Source organism: Mustela lutreola, chromosome 7, assembly GCF_030435805.1.
Source record: "Mustela lutreola isolate mMusLut2 chromosome 7, mMusLut2.pri, whole genome shotgun sequence".
NCBI lineage: Eukaryota > Metazoa > Chordata > Mammalia > Carnivora > Mustelidae > Mustela > Mustela lutreola.
Window position 1 is genome coordinate 137,459,245 of NC_081296.1, and position 24,981 is coordinate 137,484,225.

General features: G+C 40.6%; 1 protein-coding gene across 21 annotated transcripts in view; it reads right to left on the reverse strand.

Moving 5' to 3' along the window:
- The window catches only part of TTLL5 (tubulin tyrosine ligase like 5), a 282,938-nt gene that overhangs the window by 247,148 nt on the left and 10,809 nt on the right, over positions 1 to 24,981 (reverse strand). For all 21 annotated transcript variants that reach the window (XR_009355825.1, XR_009355827.1, XR_009355826.1 and 18 more), the window contains exons 4-7: positions 16,727 to 16,809; positions 15,225 to 15,331; positions 8,103 to 8,233; positions 3,308 to 3,390 (exon numbers count right to left, since the gene is read on the reverse strand). Coding sequence is in view for 18 of the 21 variants with exons in the window: in XM_059182754.1 (XP_059038737.1) it covers positions 3,308 to 3,390; positions 8,103 to 8,233; positions 15,225 to 15,331; positions 16,727 to 16,809 (404 nt within the window). In the remaining 3 variants the exon portion in view is untranslated. The remainder of the gene's footprint in view (positions 1 to 3,307; positions 3,391 to 8,102; positions 8,234 to 15,224; positions 15,332 to 16,726; positions 16,810 to 24,981) is intronic.

A 24,981-nucleotide genomic window follows, 5' to 3' on the forward strand; every position in this document is an offset into this window, starting at 1 on the left:
CTCCCCTGGTGCCTACTGGCATCTTCCCAGGCTTCTGTCTGGCACCTTCACCAAATACCTCAAAGAATCAGACTCATTCCAAAGCTGCACTGAGGGGGAGGAGGGAGGCAAAGGGTCCTGCCAAGTACTTTGATCTATGCAGGGGGTCTCTAGGGATTCAGCCCAGGGAGAAGTGGGAGGGAGAAGGAAAGCCTGCCAAATGCATTCTCTAAAGACTTGTCACCCTCTATGAGACTCCATCCAGGGAAGAGTTAGGGCACCGGGTTCTCAGCCCCACCAAGGAAAGTTTAACTTTTCTATTCTTTATGATGTTGGTTTCGAAATAACAAATCACTAGAGCAAAAGTGCATTCCAAAAGAAAAACGTCCCAGATGAGCTGGAAATAGATCCTATTCCTTTTGACTCATGTCTAAGAAAATAAAAAGCAAACTTGTACCACAGTTGACTTTCAATAGCAATTCCATTTGGCAGCTAAAACCCAAACCCAAACGAGTGCCGTCTATGAGATTCAAACAACACTGGAGCTCCTGGCACGGAGCTGAAGGAAAAGCTGTCAGACAGGAGCCTTCATGCCAAGGTCAGAACAGAAACAAGAAAAGAGACCTCCAAGCCATATGACCAGGGCCTTCTGTCCCAAGAGACTCAGGGGCAAAAGGCCTCCAGAGGGACTGATCCAGGGCCAGGTAACGGGACTTGTAGCCTAGGCCTCAGGCTGGAGTAGCTCCTATACCAGAACGAGGCTCAGTAAGGTCCAGTCATCAGTAGTCACCAAACAGTTTTCAGTCCAGACTGAATTTAAGGATTTTTCGATGTGAAAGACCTCTCAGAAAGTTAGTTTGTGCACATGTAGGAAATAGCTCGGACCACATAAAAAGAAAATTGGGGAATTTGAAAACAGAGTACTTGACCACACACACACACATATCTACCTCCCCTTCTTCCCTTCCAGAGTCCCACTGGAAGGACAGAGAAGATATTTTTAAAAGAACGAAATGATAACAAAGTTAGAAAACATTTAAAGGAGCCAGTAAGAGACCTCAAAGACAGAAAGCAGATGGGATCAGGCTGAGAAAACAGAGCAAAGGAAGCAAATTACCAGAGGTGAGAATGATCTTCTCAAGGAGCCTCCGAGAAGCTCCAAGCTGGCAGGAAACAAAAATGAGGAGCAGGAGTGGGCCAAGGAACGAAAATCAGATAATTAATTCTTAATTAATTCAGGGGGCTTCCTCCAACACCCAGAGCTTTGCCCTCAGGATAAAACCTAATGATAATACTCTGGGGAGGACATCTTGTGTGGGCAGAGGGATTTGACAGAAGAGTGGAATTTGAGGCCGCTCTATCCCTACAACAGACACAGAGAGGAAAAGACAGGAAAGATAGTGCTGCCCAGAAGGGAAATCACCAGAATCTTCCTCTGTAATTCATAGTTAGGCCTGTTCTGTTTTGGCAGGGCGGCAGGAAGACACATGCTCCTCACTCACACCCACCTGAGGCTCGGCCTGTCAGTCAACACCATTTATCCTCGCACCAAACTGAGTTCGCCTTCTGTCCAGGGAGAAACTTTGCAGGGAATCAGTCCTAAACAAGAGTACCCAAAACCTGAGCCAGCTGTCAGTTTCAGTCAGTCTAGTCTTTAGTTCATAAATACACCCAAGGTCACTGACACTGAGAAAACCCAACAGCAGGGGGTAAAAAAAGACAATCCCAAGAAAACTCACGAAACAAAAGAAAACTTTCAAAAAACTTTCAACTGATATCCTTACTAAGGCCAATACCGCACCCATTAATCCATTAAGCAACAACAGGCTTTTTTTTAATTAAAAAAAAAAAAAGGCAAACAGAAAGTAAGGATTTCTATAAAATATGATAGCCAACAGAGAAATATAGTAGATAAAATGAATAGTAAAATGGATAAAGTCCAAACTGGTGATCCAGAAAGATCAAGATGAGCGAAAACAGAATTTAATACCAGAGGAAAGTTGACATAAAGGAAAGACCCAGGATGCCTCAAAAATGAGGTCTAGAAGCAGAAACAAAAGCAAAAAAAAAAAAAAAAAAAAAAGGATAATTTTCCCTAAACCAAAGAAAAACACTAGTTTCCAGACTAAAAGGGCTGACCAAATGTCCAGGAGTAAAAATGAGGAAAGACTCAGAGTGAAATACTGGTTCAATTTCAGGATTCCAGGGGTGTCTGGCTGGCTCAGTGGGAGAAGCATGTGACTCCCAGTCTTGGGGTCGTGAGTTCAAGCCCCACGTTGGGTGTAGGGATTACTTAAACAAATAAAACTTAGAAAATTTTTTTCAGAATTCCAATGCTGTGAGGTTACTATTGAGTTTAATTCTTTTTACTCAACTTATAGGTAAAGCAGAGAAATGGAATCACAGTTACTGAAGATAGTATAATTGTATAAACTTTCAAAATATAAAAACAATAAAGAACAGGAATGTGGAAGGGAGGGCAGGAGGTTATGTGAATACAATACACATCAAACTGGGGCTTAACAAACACAACGGAAAGCCAAGAAAAGAAACATAAAATCAACTCCATTAGGTTATAAACTACTGTTAAAAGTCTTCTAGGAAGTGAGCCTGGGGTTGAGATTTTACTTTATTTATTCTGTATTTGTTCAACTTACAAACCACTTTTAATAAGGATTTTGCAAAGAATCAAGATACTGACAAGTTTTGAAAAAAAGAAGAGGATGAGGGGGAGGGAGATGCAGAAACAGCATCAAGGATGCCATACCAAACTGAGGTTAATTTCCTCGATGATCTCGAGGGCAGGAACCCACAATTCTCACACTAGAAACTAAATGTATATGCTACCAATTAATGATTGGTACTGAGGAATTAATATGACAATATGCTTCAAGTGGAAAAGGAACCTCTTTTCTGCTGACACCAAAGGCTTCTCTTCCCTAACATTTGATCAACTGACTTTTTAGCCACAGAGTAACTGCTGGAACAGGAAGAGGTACTGCTGGTAAGGCGACTGACTAGTAGCCAACTCATACCCACCATCGACTCACATGTCTGAATGCAGATTTCAGAAGGGAACACCTATTCTTAATTGAAAAAAAAATCGTATTAGTAGCTAAGAAAAGGGGTGAAACAAGAAAAAACTAGTAAGAAGGCAGGGTAAGGGGGCGCCTGGCTGGCTCAGCTGGTGAAGCATGTGACTCCTGATCTTGGGATCATGAGTTCAAGCCCCACATGGAGTGTTTAAAACTTATTTAAAAAAAAGAAGAAGAAAGAAAGAAAGAAATAGAAGAGGAAGAAGAGAGGGTGCCACCTGCTGCATACTTACATTGTTGATCAGGTAGACGCCCCGCCCCCTAGAAGAGGCCACTGGTTTTACTATCCAAGGTCCCCGGTCCTTTGAATATGAATCTGCTCAAAATATTGGGAGATTAAAAGAGGGACAGAGAGGAAATAGAGAGAAAGAAAGGACAAGAGTTTATTATTTTAAATTTCAACAATGGTTTATCCACTCAGACACCCAAAGAAGTTTCCATATTTCTAAGTGGAGGGCGACCAGGCTAAAATACCTATATTTTTGAACTGGCTTCAAACATCAACACAAAAGCAGAGAGGGGGGAAGGAAAGGAGGAAGGAGGAGGCAGCAAAACTACACATTACTTCCACCATTTCCCCTCTTTCTTGAATGAGAGGATAAAAACAAAATAAGGGGGCGCCCGGGTGGCTCAGTGGGTTGAGCCGCTGCCTTCAGCTCAGGTCATGATCTCCGGGTCCTGGGATCGAGTCCCGCATCAGGCTCTCTGCTCAGCAGGGAACCTGCTTCTTCCTCTCTCTCTGCCTGCCTCTCTGCCTACTTGTGGTCTCTCTCTGTCAAATAAATAAATGGAATCTTAAAAAAAAAAATAATAAGGCAACTCTCTCATACTGGTCTATGACTATCACGAACAGCCTACGGGAATCTGAGATTCTCTCCTCAGTCAACCCAAGGACCTCCGGAGGCTCCCACTGCAGACAGTGCCACTGGGGGTCAAACACTAGATCACCTGAAATGACAGCATTCCTTAAGTGATTTCTCTTAGCTTGGATGAAAAAAAATTGCTGTCAGTCAAACTGTGTGCAAGTGGCGCAAGAGGACATTAATTTACAAGTGATCGAAAGGTGCCCTTTACGTTTTTTTGCACAATACAGTGATTCAATATTTATATACACAATGAAACAGCACAATGAGCATAGTTACCATCTGTCCCCACAGACGGTTACTACAATACTGACTGCCTTCCCTACGCTGTACCTTTCATGTCCGTGACTCGTTTATTTCATAACCGGAAGCTTGTACCTCTTTAATCCCCTTCACCTGTTTCACCGCCCTCCCCCCCGCCCACTGCCTCCCCTCTGACAACCACCAGCGTGTTCTCCGTATTGAGGAGCCTTCTCATTTTTGTTTATCTATTTGTCTTGTTTTTTAATATTCCACATATAAGTGAAATCATACAGTGTTTGTCTTTCTCTGACACTTTTCACTCAGTGTAATACCGTCTAGGTCCATGACAACCCATGTTGTCATGAATGGCAAGATTTCATTCTTTTTATGGCTGAGTCATATTCCACCGTGTATATATACCACACATTTATCCATCGTCTATCAATGGACAGTGAGGTTGCTTCCAGAATTTGGCTGTTGTAAATAATGCAGCAATAAGCACATAACTTTTTGGATTAGTGTTTTCATCTTCTTCCTGTAAATACCGAGAGCTGGAATCACTGGGTCATATGCTATTCCTATTTTTATTTTTTCAGGAACCTCCACACTGTTTTTCATAGTGGCTGCAGCAATTTACTTTCCCACCAACAGTACACAAGGAGCTCCCTTTTCTCTACAACCTTGCCAATACTTGTCATTTCCTGTCTTTCTGATACTAGACATTGTGCCAGGTGTGAGGTGACATCTCGTTGGGGTTCGGATTTGCGTTTCCCTGATGAGTGATGCGGAGCCTCTTTCCACACATCTGTTCTTGATTTAACCCTCTCCCGTCTCCTCCAGGACCCCATTCCCTTGTTCATGTCTTCAAGCTCACTCTCCTCTCTGGGGTGCTTCTTCTCTTTTTCTCTAATAATCACCTCTTCCTCCATCCCTGCAACTTCCAGGATCTATTACCTTTGGCCAGAACTCAACCCTGGCTTTACAGCTGCCTGCAAATCACCCCGTGGAAACCTGTAGGCCTCTCAATTCCATAACCGGCCCCAAATTTCACATTCTTCATCCCTTTTAATAGCGCTTCCTTTACAGTCCTGGTTATGATCCCTGGGGAAAGACGTGCCGAGGCTCCTGGCTGCAGCCATCTTTGGCCCTTGCCTCACTACTCACAGCCAGTTGGTTCACTTTATTCTACCATTCTTTCTGCTCCCTCTCTTCTACTCCAGCTACCTAGCTCAATCCAACTACGCTTCTTGTCATAACCTCCAAGTCATCACCGTGTTCTTCCCCTCGTGCCCTCCAATTCATTTCACAGTTATTTTTCTAAAAGCTAACCTGTTTGTGCCACTTTCCTTCTCGAAACTCTCCTAGTGCACACACTCAAGTGAGCTGCAGAGGGACAGGAACGCGAGTCATGGAGAAAATGGAAATTTCTGGGTTACAATACGCTAAGGAGACACGACACTAAAGGAAGAGAAGAACTTAAGACAGACATCGTGAAGAAGAGGAAAGTCTCTTTGAAAGAGGAAGTGGTACCAGTAGGTGGGTTTCTCCCCTAAGACGTAACCTTAGCAACACAACTAACCTAACAGTGTTAGATCCTTTCCCCACCGCCAAATGAATTTTAGTGCAGAGGTCATAGATTCTAGACAACTGGTAAAGAATCACTGGCATCCTGGCGAGACTGAAACCGAGAAGACCCTTCTACTGTCACGTTGTCCCTGTTCCCCCTTTTCCACAAACACAGTGAGTCCCTGCTGTGGTGTTTGGTGATGACGTCAGTAGGTGATTTGTTTGGGGGACTGAGGAACACCATTTGCCTATAGTAACTGCCCTGGGGCTAAGCATGGTGGCTTTGAGTTATGGCTATATTAATTCCATGTGTTCTGCTGACCTTTTAAATTCATTTTTGTTAAAAAGTAGCACACACACAAGTTTGAATAATACACTAAAGAAGCAATCCTTCCAAAAGACAGGTCATGCTTGAACTGATGGAGGAATCCTAAGTCTTTCCAGTCATCTGAAGGAACACCCCCACCCCCAATCTGCCTCCAAAGGGTGAACAGAAAAATAAGAAATAGCAGAGAGAGGACAAAGGGAATTTTCATCTCAGATTCCTGTAGACGTCAACAGGGAATTATTGTAGAAGTTAACAGGAGGAATTCACATCTGGGACATGTGCTAACACATTAACTGAAGTATTTTTATGCTATCATGTTGGCTTATTGCATAATTTTTTACCTTTACTACATAACAATACATCTCAACATAACTTGAAATAAGGAGTAACACTGAACATTTATTAAGCACCTATCGCGTACCATTCCAAGTGCCTTCCATGTATTAACCTACTTAAACATCACAATACTATGAGGTCAGTACTAGTAATATCCCCATTTTGCAGAGGAGGCAGCTAAGACACAGAGTGCTTTAAGTAACATGGCTAAAGTCACATAACAAAAATTCTTAACTGTAAGTTTTCAGCTTTGCATCCACTGTCATTTTGAACTTAATTCATTTAATTACTAGTCTCTTCTGAGCCATTTCAGAGCCTTCTGTGGGCAAACACTGAACATATCTAATCTTAATGGTCCTCACTTGAACAGGGAGTGCTATCAGAGAAATGGCCTCACCGACGTGAAGCGGGAAATCCCAATGACAGAAATCCCAGATCATGAACACCCCGCACTGGGCAACCAGACCAGACTGTTATGTCCAACAGGTTAAGAAAATCACAAGTCAGGAAGTCTAGAGAGAACTTCCTCTTCTTCTCTCTGTGCTTCCTAAGGCAGGCGTAGTCTCTCTCCTGGATGTACTGAGAAGAAAGGGATCTATGTGTCTGTCCTTAGACCCTTCTCACAGAAGAGGCCTCTATCACTGGTGGTACTGGGAAACGGACACTGTGCACACACAGCCCCGGGTCTTCAAGCAGTAAGCCCTGGTGATGAAGAACACGGTCTCTGATGCCAAACCACAGAGTCTGAACCACCGTTGGCAAACTATACAACTTACGGAAAGCTCCTGACCTCTCAGTACATTCGTCTCTTCATCTGTAAAACTGGGAATAACAAGGTCCTTACCTCAGAGTAGAACTGCCACTCAGAAGAGGGCCTAATAGAAATGAGATGTTCGTTCCATTTTAGCTTTTATTATTGTTACTTTTCAGACTCTCACAAAAGACCTGCTTCCCACCTTCTCTGTACTCACACCTCTTCCATGCACCAGGCCTCCTGATCAGGCTCTGCCCCCAGGGAGAAAAGTCTGAAATAGCCCATTTCGTCTACTTGCACCTGGGGAAGATAGCTGACTTCAAGGCAAAAGGAATTAGAAGGCCCCATTGAGACTGGAAAGCAAGCCACATGCTCCTAGTGAGCTTTACAGGCAAGAGAGTGGACATTTAGATCCCTATTGGGCTAACCCCTGTCAGGATACTCCAACCAGAGTGTGACTGACGGGTACCTCTAAACCCTCACACTAAACAATGTGTGATACTTGTACCTCGTAAGCCATACAAGTCGAGAAATCAAGGTGATAGGAATATTCCTTAAATGGCAAGAAAAAGCAGACAACAAAAAGGAAGCATATATAGTTCAAAGGCAGAAGTATATACACCCTTCCATAGGCACTGACTCTTGCTAGTAAAGAAACGTTCTGTACCAGACGGGCACAGGTGTGACACCCATGTATCCTTCTAGAAATGAGAGCAACAGGCTTACTAAAAATAAACATACAGGGACACAATCACAATGAAAACGGTTTTAAAGTCATCCCTCCAGCTGTTTCACTAAAGAAACACACTGTTTTAAAGATTTGAAAAGCCCTAAGTAGTTACTAACTCAAGGTGGCCCTTGGGGTAAGTCTGCCCCGAGCTCAGTTGCAGGGGTGACGTGGCGGGGGAGGAAGGGGGCATTCGCAGCCAAGCACTTACTACAGAATTCCGCATACTCGGCTGGCAGAAGGAAGGTCTGAGGGAGGATGTGAAAAGCCTTGAATCCGTGTGTGTGCTGCATTCGGATGATGTTTTTGTAGAGTCGGTCTTTCCGGGTTAGTTCATAGGACCTAAAAATCATAAAAGTTTTCCATTTCAGTAAAGTCTGACTCCGAGGCCTTCCTGTGTTACCACATACTACAGAGTTCGTAGTTCAGAGCTGGAATAGGTACCGAGGACAGTATTACATGAGATCGACCACTCTGTCAACCCCAAAGTTTAATAATCATTTTCATGAACTGGATTTCTTTGTTCAGATTTATTCACTGAGGTATAACTGACCTACAGTAAGATTTGCCCTTTTTAGTATATAATTCTATAAGTTTTAACAAACATATACAATTATTTAATTGCTACCACAAATGGTTCTAGCATCCCAAGAAGTTACTTCCGGTCCCTCTGGAGCCAATCCTTCCAGTCCCCTTCTGCCATTGGTAAGTATTCACCTGTTTCCTGTCCCTTAGTTTTGCCTCTTCCAGAAGGTCAAGTTCATGGAATCATATATATGTGTCTTTTTGAGACTGGCTCCTTTCCCCGAGACTGGCAACAACTGAGATTCATCCCTGCTGTTGCCTGCATAAGGATCTCACTCCTTTTTAGGGCTCAGGAGTAATCCATTGCTCAGAAAGACTGCAGTTTCCTTATTCATTTGCCAGTAGATAGACATGTAAGCTCTTTTCAGTTTTTGAAGATTATGAATAAAATCACTAAAAGCATTATGCACAGACTTTTGTAAGAATGTAAGTTTTTGTATGGACATAAGTTCCAATCTCTCCAGGAATGAGACTGCCAAGTTCAGTAAAATTGTTTAGTAAATTCTATTAGTTATCTATTTTTGCATTACAAATTATTGCCACAACATTATAGCTCAAAACAATGATAAACATTTTCTGTGGGTTTCTGTGGGTTAGGAGTGTTGGGGTAGCAGGCCTGGGTAGTTCTATCTAAGGGCCTCTCGTGAGGCTACAGTCAAGACACTGACCAGAGCTGTGGTCATGAGGCTCAACTATGACTGAAGGACCCACTTGCCAAATAGCTCTCTCGCCTGGGGCTGGTCGTTGACAAGAAGCCTCAGTCCCTTCCCATGTGAATTCTTCTGTAAGGCTGACCGAGTGTCTTTGTGACATGATAGCTGGTTTCTCCCAGATCAGGTGATTCAAGAGGGAAAGGGAACAACGAAGAAGCTGCAATGTCTTTAATGACAGCCCCAGAAGCAACAGGCTGTCACTTCTGCCATATTCTATCCATTAGAAGGCACAAAGGCTGGCTTACACCCAAGAACAGAGAAATGAAGCTCAACTTTTTGAAGGCTATGTCAAGGCATTTGTGGACACATTTTAGAACTAACACATGTGTGAGTATATATTTAACTTTCTAAGCAACTATGACCCAAAGTGGCTGTACCGTTTTGCATTTCCCACTGGCAAAGTTTCCGCCTTCCATTGCACTGAGTCCTGACCGGCACTTGGTGTTGTCTGTTTTTCTGTTTTGTTTTCAGCCGTTCCAACAGGTAGGCAGTAGTACCTCAAGTGGTTTTAATTCCACTAGTGACTACTGATGTGCAACATCCTTTCACATCTATCTTCTTCAGTGAAGCATCTGTTCAAATATCTTTAGCCCATTTTGCAAAAAGAAGGGCTGTTTATTATTGAGTTTTGAGCGTTCACTATACACTATGGATACAAATTCCTTATCAGATATGTGTTCTGCAAATATCTTCTCCTAGTTTGTGGCTTATCTTTTCATTTTCTTAACAATGTCTTTCAAAGAGCAGACATTTTAAATCTGGAGGAAATCCAATTTATCCATATCTTTCTCCTATGGACTGTGCATTTACTGTTATGTCTAAGAAATCTTTATGATTTAAATCCAAGCACATGAAGATTTTCTCCTAGAATTTTTTACAGTTTTAGAATCATACTGAAATCTGATTCTTTTTGCCAAATGGGTCTTTGGAGTATAAAATCTATTCTAAAACAGAATTCAAATATAAAGAAGCAAAAAAGACTGTTTCTAAGTTTGACTTTGATAAATATATTCAAATTTTCAAGGTCCACAAACCAAATACATCAAATAAATTCTAGCTTCATTAGCAGCCTATTACTATTCACTACTAAAAATAAATGAAACATTTTGGAACACTACATGTTGTATGTTCACTGAATCACAATTCTTTAGTAGTAGAAAAAAAAATCTAGATTACCCAAATAATGAAAAAATACTAGTACCCCAACTAACAAGTTCTAAACCCAAAGCATTCTGGGAATTTTTTTACAAAGATATCTAGAGGATGTGACCTTCTGAGAAACATGGCCTGGGCAAAGGTTGGCATACTTGAAAATAGTACCATTCAGGAAAATAAAAGATATGGCTACCTTACCCATATTTAACAGCAGTAATTGTTCAACCTTTGCTATAACTACACGGAACTTGCATCATCATTAGTAAAACAAGAATCAAGGGTCTGATATGTTTCTCCTAGATAGCATCCAAGATAGACCTTAATTTTAAACTACAGTGGGCCTACTGGAGTAAAGTCTCAGATCACTACTTTAAGAATCCCAATGACGGGTGCCTGGGTGACTCAGCTGGCTGGGCAGCTGCCTTCAGCTCAGGTCATGATCCTGGAGTCCTGGGATCGGGTCCCGGGTCGGGCTCCCAGCTCCTCGGGAAGTCTGCTTCTCCCTCTGACCTTCCTTCTCCTTTCTCATGTACTTTCTCACTGTCTCTCTCTCTCACATAAATAAAATCTTCAAAAAAAAAAGAAAAAAAGAATCCCACTGATAACTAAATTTACATCCTTAGAAGATGGATATGTAAAAGATAAAATGTTAAAGAAAAGCAAGGAAATGCCCCATAAGCTTCAGGCAGCAAATGCCACCTATCAGGGAGTACATTCTGGAGTTCTACAGCAGCTACTTCAGTTGGCCTCAGCTGGACTCATGAGCTCCACTACTGGCTTCCAGTCATAGTTTCTTCCACTAATTAAAAACCATCTAAGAATCTTTGCTGTAACCACTAAAAACTTACTGTGTCTCTTCCTCCGTTCTAATTTTTCACTATGATTTCTTAAATTCAAAGGTAGCTTTGATAAGTCTAGGTATCACAAACCCACTGTCCTCTTCATAAATACAGAGAAGAGGCCTTAAATTTCAGATAAGAATCACCTACAAAGTGAATTACTAAAATTACCATTCCTGGGCCCCAGCTCTCGCAATTCTGGGATAAAGCTAAGGATTCTGCATTTTATACAAGTGTCCCAGGTGACTTTGGTACAGATGGTCCACACTATAATGCTGATTTAGTCTAGAATGTAATTCCTAAATCTTCCCAGATATAGATCACCCTAGTGCTTTTTAAATATATAGCTTTCTAGGTATATATTTACCTGGGAAGATTAAGCACCTAGAAGGCACTGATTTATTTATTTATTTTTATTCTGTTCAGTTAGCCAACATATAGTACATCATTAGTTTCTGAGGTAGAGTTCAATGATTCATTCACTGTGTATAACAACACCCAGTGGTCATCACAACACATGCCCTCCTTGATATTCATCACCCAGTAGAAGGTACTTTTTAAATATGCACTTTCCCAGGATATGGTGAGTCCCTGAATCTGCAATGGGATCCATGATTGTATATTTTTGTGTGTGTGTGATTCTCTGTTTTTAGAAAGGATCCTCAGTGATGTTTATCATCAGTTAAGAAATAATGAGGTAAGGACAAGGAAAAGGAATACATCCTCCTATAGATGCCCAATCCTAGTGGTCTCCAAATCCTTCTACTTAATGCCCCCTATACAAATTTTGGGAAACTATGTATCCTTTAGTTGACATCTAAGATTCTTCATCAAAAACTTAAATAGGGGCATCTGGGAAGCTCAGTCAGTTAAGCATCTGCCTTCAGCTCAGGTCATGACTCCAGGGTCCTGGGAGCAAGTCCCACACTGAGCTCCCTACTCAGTGAGGTCTGCTCCTACCTCTCCCTCTGCCCCTTCCCCAGCTTGTGCACTCTCTTGCTCACTCTCTCTTTCACATAAATAAAATCTTAAAAAAAAAAAAAAAAACAAAACTTAAATTGTCCCAAATGAGCCAATGAATGGTAAATATTATTTTAAAATAAAATCATAACACTACCCTTTTCAGTATATTCAAGGGAACCTAAATAACATTAGGATTCAACAGCCACCATACAGTTTAAAAATATTATCAAAGAGAAGGCTCTTTTCTGTCAGTACATTTTTCACTTTTTTAAAATACACTTCTTACTGGAGGTAATATATATGCAGAAAAGTCTACAAATCACATACGCAAAGCATGATGAATTTTGGTCACCTGTGTGAGCACCCCCAGAAGCTTCCTTCATCCTCCCACACAGGAATTATCCCCCAATCGCCCTTGCTTTTAGTTCTTCTATGCCATTTCCCCCAGAGAATGGCTTAGCCTCACAGAACATATTTAATGCTTGCAGATCTTTTATATCATAGCACACCTTCTCTACAATAAAATATGCATGTGAATTAATATGCATTATTTTCAAATCCCCTGTAATCATTTGGCTAAAAACCACTTACACTAAATTGACTCTCACTGCAACTACTGTAGTACACGATTCATCAAAACACCATAAATATTATAAATTTTGATTAAAAAGCATATTATACCAATGTTCAAGTCTCCATTTTGATAATTATACCAGTTGTAACTGATGTTAATGTTAGAAGAACAAGGTAAAGCATACTGAGTAACTATATTTTTGCAACTTCTCTAGAAGTCTAAAATTACTTAAAATGAAAAGTTAAAAAACTGTATTAAGAAAGAGTTGACAATAAGAAACATTTTAGTGCTCGAATTCCTCTTGCATGTGAGTTCAAGCCTTTGGATTGAAAACATGAGAAACAGAGCAGCAGAAGCCACAAGGGACATTGCATTTAGATAATGGATTATATATTTTTTTTATTATTAAAGATTTTGTTTATTTGTTTGACAGAGAGAGAGAGAGATCACCAGTAGGCAGAGAGAGAGGAAGGGATGCAGGCTCCCCGCTGAGCAGAGAGCCCGATGCGGGGCTTCATTGCATGACCCAAGCTGAAGGCAGAGGCTTTAATCCACTGAGCTACCCAGGCACCCCTAGATGACGGATTATTAATGTACTCGAACATGCAAGAATAATACATTCAAGAAGTACTCAAGAGAAGATAGGATTGAATTCATGGATACTGACTGAGCCTAAACTAAGACAGAATTCTTATATACCAACGGGAGTATTTCAGAAACTATTAAAATAAATAATACACTGCTCACATGAATTTGGAATGCAGACTCTAATGTGGGCTATTTCAAGGACTCTTTCAATGCCTATTTAAAACAGATGCATCTGATTGACTTCAATCATCCAGTCACACATTTAGAATATCTTTCAGACAAATCCACATCTTTCAAACAGTGAGGACGAAAATAAAGTTTAAATTACTCTCTGCGAATGAAGCTGAGACATCAAATAAAACTGGAACTTGTTATGAAGACTCAAAACACACATTTATCCCAGATGATGAAGAAACTATTTGACACTGGCCAGGTACTTAGACACGGTGATGAGATATAAGACAACAGAATTGAAAAATCAAGAAAGAAATTTTATGAGATAAAAATGAGAAAAGCCTCTGAAAGTAACTGAAAATGAAGCCTGTTAGCATAAGTACATAAGGATATTTTGTAGGACATAAGCCCTGGAAATAATACAAAACATAACTACTGACCAAATTAAAAAATTTGTACTGGATTTCCTTCTCTTCATTAAATGAGATTTGTTTCTTTCTTCTCTATAAGGTCATCTATCTATCTCTCCATGGTTGAGTATGACTGCCAGAATAAGGCAAGGTTTCAGCAACCGTTTTTGTTTTGTTTTGTTTTAAGATTTTATTTATTTATTTGAAGGACAGAGATCACAAGTAGGCAGAAAGCCAGGCAGAGAGAAAGGAAGGGAAGCAGGCTCCCTGCTGAGCAGAGAGCAGGGCTCAATCCCAGGACCCTGGAATCATGACCTGAGCTGAAGGCAGAGGCTTTCACCCTCTGAGCCACCCAGGTGCCCCTTTAGCATCCGTTTTATTCCTATTTTCTTTTTCGTGGATGGAAACACTAAGAAACTCTGGTCACAAAAACAGTAGCTAAGACTTCTCCAACGTTTACGATGTGACAGGCATGCACTGTTTTAAACATCTTAGATCCCAATAGGTTAAATCCTAACATCAGTTATACAAAGTCTGTCTTAGCAACATCTTTTTACCAATGAGGAAACTGATGTTCAGAGAGGTCATGTTTGGTGGTCACTCAGCAGAGCTGGGATCTAGGCCCAGGTAACTGATTACAGAGCTCATGCTTCTAGCCACTAGGCAGCATTGCCTCCCTAGGCTGCCATTAACAATGTGATTGGAAGGAGTTTTCTATAGCAATGACATTCAATTCTCTGAACTCTTCCCTAGTTCTGTGTCAGAAAGTCACAAGATGATCTATCATTAAAAATTCAAATTAATGGTCTACCAGCTAACAAACTATGTCCTCCTTTAGTTCCATTAAGAGTAAGGAAATGGAAATCACCATCGTGATGGTTTCTGTTGCTTGGTCATTTGTCCTTGTCAGAACTGAATTTGACATCATGGTTTTTTTGTACTTTTGTTTAGAATCCTGAAAACTGTCTGCACCCAAGGACAATGTTTGCACCATATGAAGATTCTAAGGGGGCCACTGTTAATAAAGGGGAAAACAGTAACACTGGAAAAAGGAGGTGAGAAGGGAGAAACCATCCATATGAAGGGCTCTCAAGCTGTGCAATTTTAGGAAAGAGAACCTATGGAATTTACAATCCAGAAACAGTTTCCTTCAGAACCATCCATGTCTACATAGTCCAATACATGCTTATGGATGTGAACACCTTAGTTTGATCAGCAGACTGCTGCCCTGTATCACAGACTTCTTTTTTTAAGGACATTAATTATCTCTACTGGCTACATGCCCAATGTCAGGCACCTTTAAATGGAGCAAAGTAGCTACAAGAGCATTACCTGGGAAAGTGATTAACCTTTTGTGCTTCAGAGAGTGTGCGAAGTAAGAAGGGCTTCAGGTGAGATCCCGTCCACATTAGGTTATAGTCAGTGCTGCTTGGGTGAACCTGAGGGCAGATAAAAAGATAAAGAAAACATCAGAGATAGCCTCTCTCCAGAGAGAGAGACAGCAAGAAAGGCCATAGAAATTTCTCACGTGCAGAGCACAGTGGGGGCCCAGTTAGTATGTGAGCCTAATAAAATAAAATCTGAGTATAAAGAACATGGGGACAATCAAGTTTAAAGAATGGGATAGTTGGGCAAATCTCAAATGCAGAAAGTAGAAAAAATGAGTCCTTCTAAAGCAGTCTGTTATGTCTCTTAACATTCTTGCATATCAAAGTATGAGAAGAGGGCTCAACCCCACAACTCCTTTCTCAGGGTGTCCTTATATCCCTGCAGATGATGGATATAAAGTACTGATCAGAACTAAAACCCTGTGGTGGCAAACCAACTTAGACTATACATCCATTCATTAATTCCTAAGAATTCATTTGTTAATTACGTACTTGATGCCTATGATGGGATATGTACCATGTTAGGCCCTGGAGATAAAACAACAGGACAGGATATGAACAAGTAACAGAACTTCCTCAATTACTCTATTTCAAACCTCAGCCCAAGGTAAGGGGCTAACAACTAGACTTTTATCAATTTATCGAAATGTCTACAGGGTAAGACTATCCAACATTTTTGTCTGTCCCTTTGATATCAATATCCCAATTTTCCCAATTTTGGGGGGGGGGGGGAATAACATACTACTTAGTTTCAAAAGACTGCCATAGTTTCAAAAGACTGCCAGTCACACTACCCTCCCCACTTACAAGGTGTAGATCCATGACCCAAGCTGGACCAGCGGTATTATCTCCAGAATGTGATTCTTCGGGGACGGAGGGCACAAGGACAGTGAGAGGAGCTGAGTCACATCTGTAGCAGTGCCTTGAGGAGACAGTCCTGATTCCTATTTCCAGATCCCCAGGATTTGTCCTAGGCTCTCTCCTTCCAAAGGCCTGCCTTCTCAACCCTTCCTCTGATTCTGCTCCCTATGCTGTATATACCTTACCCACAAATCCTTTTTGGTTTAAGTTAGGCAACTTCTGTTTCTGTTGCTTGCAATCAAAGCACCTTAATTAGGTATCAGATGATTCCTTAGGGGCAAGTCTGTCTCCACCCCAACCCAAAAAATCATAGCAAGAAAAATGTTTGGGCTTTTGTTTGCTTGTTAAAAGAGAGAAAGAGGAGAGAGAGAGGGAGAGAGAGAGAGAGAGAGAAATCTTGTGAAAATGTTTTCCATGTATTTCAAGAGAAACTGACAGAGCCACTTGGAAATCCAGTGCAAGCTTTGCATTATCACTAAGCATAGGTCCCATGAACCTTCTAGAGCTGTCCTCTTAACTGGTAGTCAGGGGGTTAGGATTTTCAGCTTTGCAGCAGATCAGGTGAGATAGTAAAAATGAACTTACTTCATGAAATCCATGGGCTGTCAGAATGCTGCGTACCAGGCGACTATCTGTTCGCACAATTTTGTAAGACAAATGATAACGTTCTAAAAAAAAACAGAGTCAAATTCAGCAACCAGAAAGTTAATTGAAGAGACAAAACTGAACTGTGTGACTTAATTCTTAATTATACTCAAGAATATATACTGCTCCCCTCACGCTACTATGAGCGGGCTGCAGATCATTTTGGACTAAGGGTTCTTAACGTGAGGTTCACTGGGGGTTGTAACATCTTCATTTCCACTGCTAGTTTACATTTAACATGATCTGCAGTTATGAATGTAGGCACAAGACAGAGCAGTGGTAGCAAACTCCTGTGACCCTGCCTCCTACATATACTAGGTGTTTTAATATTATTTTACAGTTGTTACGGTTATCTCACAATATCACTTCTCACAGTATTTAGAAGTTACAGTTAATGAACAGACCTTCCACGAGATCATGTTATTTAATGCACAAATAAAAATGCATATATGTCACAAATTTAGCTTCTCAGAAATATTTTGGTAACTTCATGTCAATACAATTGATTCTGCTTATAATCCTGTAGATTTCTTTATACACTTAAAACACATTATTCTGACAAAAGACCCACCGGCTTCCCCACCCCTTACACATTTGGTCCACTGCAAAAAAAGGCTAAGAACCCCTGCTCTGGACAGCCCTCTGTGTGTAGTGATGCTGCTTACCAGTGTATCTTAGGCCAGAGATTGTAAACTGGGGATCCAATCTACAGATAGAGTTTGTTAATTTCTCCCTGTGTGTTATTTCTCAATAAAACTGAATTACCAACCTTTTGAAAGTACTGGGATTTGTGTAAAAATCTAGATTTCTGGACCCCTCTTGAAAACCCCAGCATCCCTGGGTAGCTCTCTTTGCCAGGGCAAGAGTCAACAGGGAAACACCAGTGCTCTCTTCAGCACAGGCTCTGGCACTCTAGTTCAGCACAGTCCCCACCACAGTTTCCTGCCAGGCTCTACAAGCATAGTCATTGCTCCCTAAGACAAAAGTCTGTAATCACGTGAGATTTCTACATATCCCCAAAGACTAACATTTATTCTGGCCCCTTAAAGGTAATCTTTCTATGCATCCCTACAAATTGAGAAAGTTAGCCAAGAATTCTACAGAACAATTATTATTATTATTATTATTATTATTATTATTATTTAACAAGGGTAATCTCTATGCCCAGTGTGGGGCTCAAACTCATGACCCTGAGAGTCACAGGCTCCACTGGCCAGGTACCCCATGTGCAGAACAACTTTTTTAAAGGACTACATAACTGAACACTTTCCGAATGAGAATAATACAGAAACTTATGAACAGGCCTTAGAACAAAATTCAGCCTCCAGAAAGAGACACACATCTTTTCATGAATTTATGTGAAAATCTCCATAAATCCCTGCTGCTACTTGCCCAGCCCTGGCAGGAACACCATGCAAAGCAGACACAGGAAGAAAACAGAATGAAAAGGCCAGACACTCCATACTTCTCATTCTTGTGGCAAACTTTAAAGCCCAGTTACAGGGTTTCCCCAGTGATTAATCACTATTACGTTGCCTTTGCAATACTGTCATAAGAAAGTTTAGAGTCCTAGGTGTTGGTTTCGGCGCAGAGTAGAAGGTAAGAAACGGTGCCCTGCTTAAGAGTTTGTCTTGTGACTCCAAGGTGGGGAGGGAAAGCACAAGACAGGCCTGGGATATCTTGTTCTGTCAAGAAAGAGGAAAGTGCTCAAAAATGGCTATGTCACAAGGATCCTAGTGGCCAAATTTAAGACAATTTCAACACAGATATGAATATGACAGAGATAAACTACAATTCCCTTCCCAATGAGTCCACACTGATAAGAAGGTAAGAAGGTATCCTGGTTTTCTATCACTGCTAAAATAAACTACCACACACTTGGCAGCTTAACCAATATTTCTGATATTTCTGTAGATCAGGAGTCTGATACAGCTGTCAACAAGGCAAGACTGGGACTACATTCTTTTCTATAGGCTCTGGATGGGTCCATTTATACTCCTTTTTCAGCTTTTAGAGGCTGCCTCCGATCCACGGCTTATAGTTTCCCTCCTCTATTTTCAAAGCCAGCAATGGCAGGTCTAGTCCTTCTTATATAGCATCTAGCCTCCTCCTACTTTTTTTTTTTTAAGATTTTATTTATTTGACAGAGAGAGAGAGCACTTGAACACTAGCGGCAAGCAGAGGGAGTAGCAGACTCCCCACTGAGCAGGGAGCCCAAAGCGGGACTTGATCCCAGAATCCTGAGATCATGACCTGAGCCGAAGGCAGACGCTTAAATGATGAGCCACCCACCGATGTGCCCTGCCTCCTCTTACTTAAAGGGCCCTTCCTTGTAATTAAGGTCAGCTGATTAGCAACCTTAATTCCACCTACAACCTCAATTTTCCATTGCCATGTCAGGTTCTGGGGACTAGAAGGTAGAGATCTTTGGAAGGACCATTATTCTGCCTCCCATGGAAGGGAAAGCTCTTCTTTACAGAAAATCCAGCTAAGAAATACAGAAGGAAAGAAACAGAAAATCAGCATTTTATAAAAACCGTAAGAGGAAGTAGTTCAGACTAAAAGCAATACCCATGGGTGAGAGACTATTGGGAAAGAGGATATCCATGCATTTCAAAACATCACTCCAGAGAATGCTTGTAACAAAGAAGAAAGGCACCCTTCCAATAAGCCAACCTGGTGAACAATATCTCAACCAAATGATGAAATCTGCCATCCCCAGTAATGCAGTACAATGACATCACATCCTTCCTAATGTGATACACTGAGGAGGACACAACTACACTAAGTGATAGTCTTACAAAATTTTTAAACCTGAGTCTAAACACACAGAAACAATCAGACAAGCTCAAACTTAAGGACATCTGCAAAGCAGCTAGTTGGGAAATCTCTAAACATGTCAATGCCATGAAAGACACACACACCCACCCCAAGTCTGGGAGATTAGAAGAGAAATATGAAAACTAAATATAATCTTTGATTTAGTCCTGGATTCTGGAAAAATAATAACAGCTATAAAGATCAAAAGGGGAACAAAAGGGATAATGCGCATAAGCACTGTATGCCAGAGTATTTTACCAATGGCGGATTTCCTGAGTGTCCCTGTGGTACTGTGGTTATGCGGAGGGTGCGCCTGAGCTTAGGGACACAACTGCTGAATAAGGCGTTAAAGTATGAAGTATCTGAACTAATTCTCAAATGGTTCAGAGAGAGACAAGAAATATGACAGAACATTACCAGGTGGTGAGCGCATGGCAAGAGTATACACACATTCAATGAATGTGCTATCCTTACAGCTTGTCTAAGGGTTTTTAATCTTTTTAGAGTGAGTGTGTTTAGAAAGTGAAAGGAAATCAGGACTCTTCGTTATGATAACCTCGACCACTGACATCTCCATTTCTGCACATGCAAAAGCCAAAAGCATCATCCGTGCTGGAGATCAGAAGTGTACCTGATTCCATGCCTGCTCAGCAATGCTCACCTCACAGTGCCAGGCCATGGGGAAGGGAGTCACTAAGGCAAGCAGAAAATCAGACAATGATTATCCGGGGACTGGGGAGGAAAGGGAGATTTGATAAGAGAAAGAATAGGTCTCTGGAGTGGAACTGCCAAGGGCTCAAATCCAGGCTCTACTACTTCCCTGCCTGTAATCGTGAATAAGTTATTTCTCTACGGTCAATTTCCCTCCTTCTCAAATGGGGTTGATAATAAAGGTACTTACCTCATGGGGTAGGAGTAAGCACTGCATCAATGACCAAGTGTAAAACTTTTAGGACATTTGTTGCTACGTAGTAAAAACTTTTTTCTTTTTTTTAATTTAAATTAGCCAACATATCGTACATCATTAGTCTCAGGTATAGTGTTCAATGATTCATCAGTTAGTTGCATGTAACACCCAGCGCTCATAATAAAAAATTTTCTTAACAGTAAAAATCATTTTTAAAAAAAGTAAATATGTGGTAAAATAGCCATAATATATAGTGTCATGCATAAATTATGCATTTGACATAGCAATTTTAAAAATAAAAATGCTATTAATACTTTTTCTCCTGCTTTTCCTAACATAGAAGAAAAATGCAATTATCACTGCACTCAATGACCCAAGCAAGCAGTGATCAACTACTTCTAATCCATACCAACTAGCTATAACCTAACTCTGATACCCTGTGCATGTTTAAAAGGGGAGTGCAAGAAAACCAGGGTAGAATGACATAAGGCAAGTGTGATTGCTGGGGATTTTAATGCACGTTCATGTTCTGTGCCCAACAGTGCTGATAACCAGTTATAAACTAGTGACCCAAGGGCCAAATCTAGCCTGCAGACATGGTTTTTCATTCTTTGTGGTGTTTTAAACTTAAAGCCGAATTAGTCGCTAATCTTTTGAAAATTGAAAGAATTCATATAAAAAATCTCGATTTCTGGGCTTCACTTGAAAGACCTGGCAACCCTGGGCTCTGCTCCCACAGCAAGAGTTAAATGGAGGCTTTGCGACTATAAACTGAGCGGTCCCACTGCCCAAGAAATAACCACCTTATCCGTATTTCCTTCCATATAAAAACAAGAAGCAGGGCACAGAACTGTTCTTGCTAGCGAACTGCCAAACATCTGCTATCTGAGCCTCCGGACACACACTGCATCGATTCCAGGAGATTACAGCATTTCCTACTCTCCAGCCACTCCCGTGTGCATCAGAATGCGACCTAAAGCATCAGGACTCCTGGCAAATTCCAGGACCAGCGGCAGCAGCGTGAACTAAAACAAGGAACCAATCATCTGTCAGCACAGAAGCACCTAGAGAGTGATGAATGCCCTAAGAGGTCTGGACAAAAATAGCCTGGGAAACTAGAATGAAGATAAAACAGATTTTTCTTTTCTTTTTTTTAACTTTTAGAATAAAAGAATAACCCTTCCAATGGCAACACAGTGTAGCTTTGCCTGTGTCAGAAAATGAGGTCTAGACCTGCACCGTTGAAGATGGTAGTAGAGGGCCACATCTAATTACTGAGCACCTGGAAGGTAAGTAGGGTGGGGCACCTGGGTGGCTCGGTCAGTTCAGAGTCTGACTCTTGACTTTCGCTCATATCACAATCTCAAGGTTGTCAGATCAGCCTCACATGAGGCTCAGTGCTGGGTGCGGAGCCTCCCTGAGATTCTCCCTCTGTCCCTCCCTCGCTGCCTCTCCTCCTCTCTTTCTCTCTCCTTCTCTTCAAAAAAAAAAAGTAGAAGAAGAAATGTAACTAGTGTGACCAAGGAACTGAATTTCAAATTTTATTTAACTTTATTAATTTAAATTTAAATGTGAAAACTGACACATAATTCCGTTATTGGAAAACTTGTTTGGAACAACCTGAACATAAGAATTTACTTTTTCATCTATAATGTTTATAAAGTCTAAATACTGATAAAAACTTCTGATGGAAATTTTGTACCACACTGAGATTGTATACTTACAGTGTAAAATATACACTAGAAGTCAAGTATCTTTTTTTTTTAAGATTTTATTTATTTATGTGAGAGAGACAGCAAGAATGAGAGCGTGAAGGGAGAAGGGCAGAGGGAGAAGAGAAGCAGGCTCCCCACTGAGCAGGGAGCTCTATGTGGGGCTCAATTCAGGATTCCGGAATCATGACCTGAGCCAAAGGTACATACTTAACTGACTGAACCAACCAGGAGCCCCTAAATGTCAAACATCTTAATAAATTTTTCTATACTGAGTAAATGCGGAAGTGACACTTTGGATTAAATAAAATATATTATTAATACTAATTTCACTTATTGCACTTTTTTTCTTTTTAAAGATTTTATATATTTGTCAGAGCACAAGCAAGGGGAGCGGCAGGCAGAGGGAGAAGCAGGCTTCCTGCTGAGCAAGGAGCCCAAGGCAGAACTTGATCCCAGGATCATGACCTGAGCTGAAGGCAGACGCTTATCCAACTGAGCCACCCAGGCACCCCTATTTCTCTTTACATTTTTTAATAAGGCCACTGGAAAACTTGTATATACCTAGCTTATATCATATTTCTATTGGACAGTGCTAGCCTACACAAATGCAAACTTATGAAACTGACACATGCAGAGGCAAATTATAAAAAGATGTTTCTTTCTAGGAACAGATTACCTTAAACTGAAAATATCTCTCTTGCCTCTAAAATGCAATCCCATTTACATGTTCAAAGTATACGCAATTTTGAAAAAAACATGGAGATAAGTAAGGAAAAAAATCTATTTCTGGAATATTTCCCAAATAAAGTATACAAAATCATACTGTACCAAAAATATTAAAAGTAAATTCAATGGATTTACTTTTAAATTCAAAAGTAACAGATAACAGAAAAAACAAGGCTGGCGTCTAACACTCTAAGATCAGCAGAAGGCACCTAATGCCCCAGAAACACTTCTCAAGGGGATTTAAACACAGGATTATGATCTGAGCAGATCTATGTCAGCTATTTAAGAGAGGAGGGGAAAAAAAAATAAAAAGACCCAGAGTATTTAACAATTCAGAAATCTGAGGCAGTAACTAGAAATACTCATTCTAAGTTGTTCTTTTCAGGGGTTCTTGAGTGGCTCAGTTGGTGAATGTCTGAATCCAGCTCAGGTCATGATCTCTGGGTCCTAGGACACAGCCCCACGTCAGGCTCTGTGCTCAGTGGGGAGTCTGCTCGAGATTCTCTCTCTCTCTTTCCCTCTGCCCCTCCCTCTTTGTTTTCACTCTCTCTTCTTCTCTCTCTAAAGTAAATAAATCTTTTTTAAAAATTGTTCTTTTCATAAAGGAGGTTTAGAAAACCACAAAACCGTAAAGAATGGGAAAGATAGAGAAAATTTGAAAACAAAGTTTGAAAAAAAAGTACAGTGGCTTTTTCTTTAATCACAAGATTGTGTCAAGGGAAAGAAAAAGACATTTAAGTTCTAAAAACAAAGGAATTGCTTGAAAAACGAGATGACAACACTGATGAATACTGATTTCTAATAAATGCTACCTATTCTAAAAAAGAAGGGTCTGCTTATTGTCACGTAAAACAGAGATTCATTTATGTGACAAGCAGACTAAAACATGTATGTTTGGGGGAGATTATTTACTTCTGTTGTTTTACCTACCTTTGATGTTTGACTCCAATCATATTGAGAGGGAGTTTCTTTGCAAATATTAGCAAAATCTTCAGTTCCTCCAAATTCAGAAAATATAAGTGAACCATATCCCTTTAAGTGGTAACCTAGCAACTTGCTAAAGGGATTAGAACAGGACCCTTTGGGGAGGGAGGACTCAAATCCCAGAAGCAGGTGTTCACTGTCCTCTGAACTCCTGGCTTATTGTGGGGCAAGAAAAGACCTTAAAGTCATATCAAAGAAGAACAGATCCTATTCAACAAGTAAACAGCACAAACTGTGAGCACCTACTATGTGCCAAATATTGAATGATCTCATTAATTCTTCATAAACAATGCCTACAAGGTAGCTATTATCTCCACCTAACTAATACTAAAACAGAATGAGAGAGTTTAAGTGATTTGCCCCAGACTCACAGCTAGTAAATGCCAAAGCGGGATCTGAACCAGTGACTGAGAACCCATGTTAAGACTCTTTCCACTGTATCACACAACAGTTCTGATCCAGTCCTGACAGAGTTCAGAGTTCTGTAACCTCTGAAGACAGCTACAGGCTAATCCCAGAATTCAGAGCCCTGCCTAATATCAAAGAAGAGTAGAGATAAATGAAATTGAGAATAGAAGTACAATAGAGAAAATAAGCAAAAGTAAACATTGTCTCTTTAAATAGATCAAAACTGACAAACCTTTAGACTAAGAAAAAAAGGGGAAAGATTCAAATTACTAAAACCAGAAGTGAATGGGGACATTACAACTGATCTTTCAGAAATAAAAAGAATACTATAAATAAAAAGAAATACAGAAATAAAAAGAATACTATAAATAAAAAGAAATACAGAAATAAAAAGAATACTATGAAGGGGTGCCTGGGTGGCTCAGTGGGTTAAAGCCTCTGCCTTCATGATCTCAGGGTCCTAGGATCAAGCCCCGCATCGGGCTCTCTGCTCAGCAGGGAGCCTGCTTCCTCCTCTCTCTCTGCCTGCCTCTCTGCCTACTTGTGATTTCTGTCAAATAAAGAAATAAAATCTTTAAAAAAAAAGAATACTATAAGAAATAATAAGATACTAAGAATAATTGTATGCCAACAAA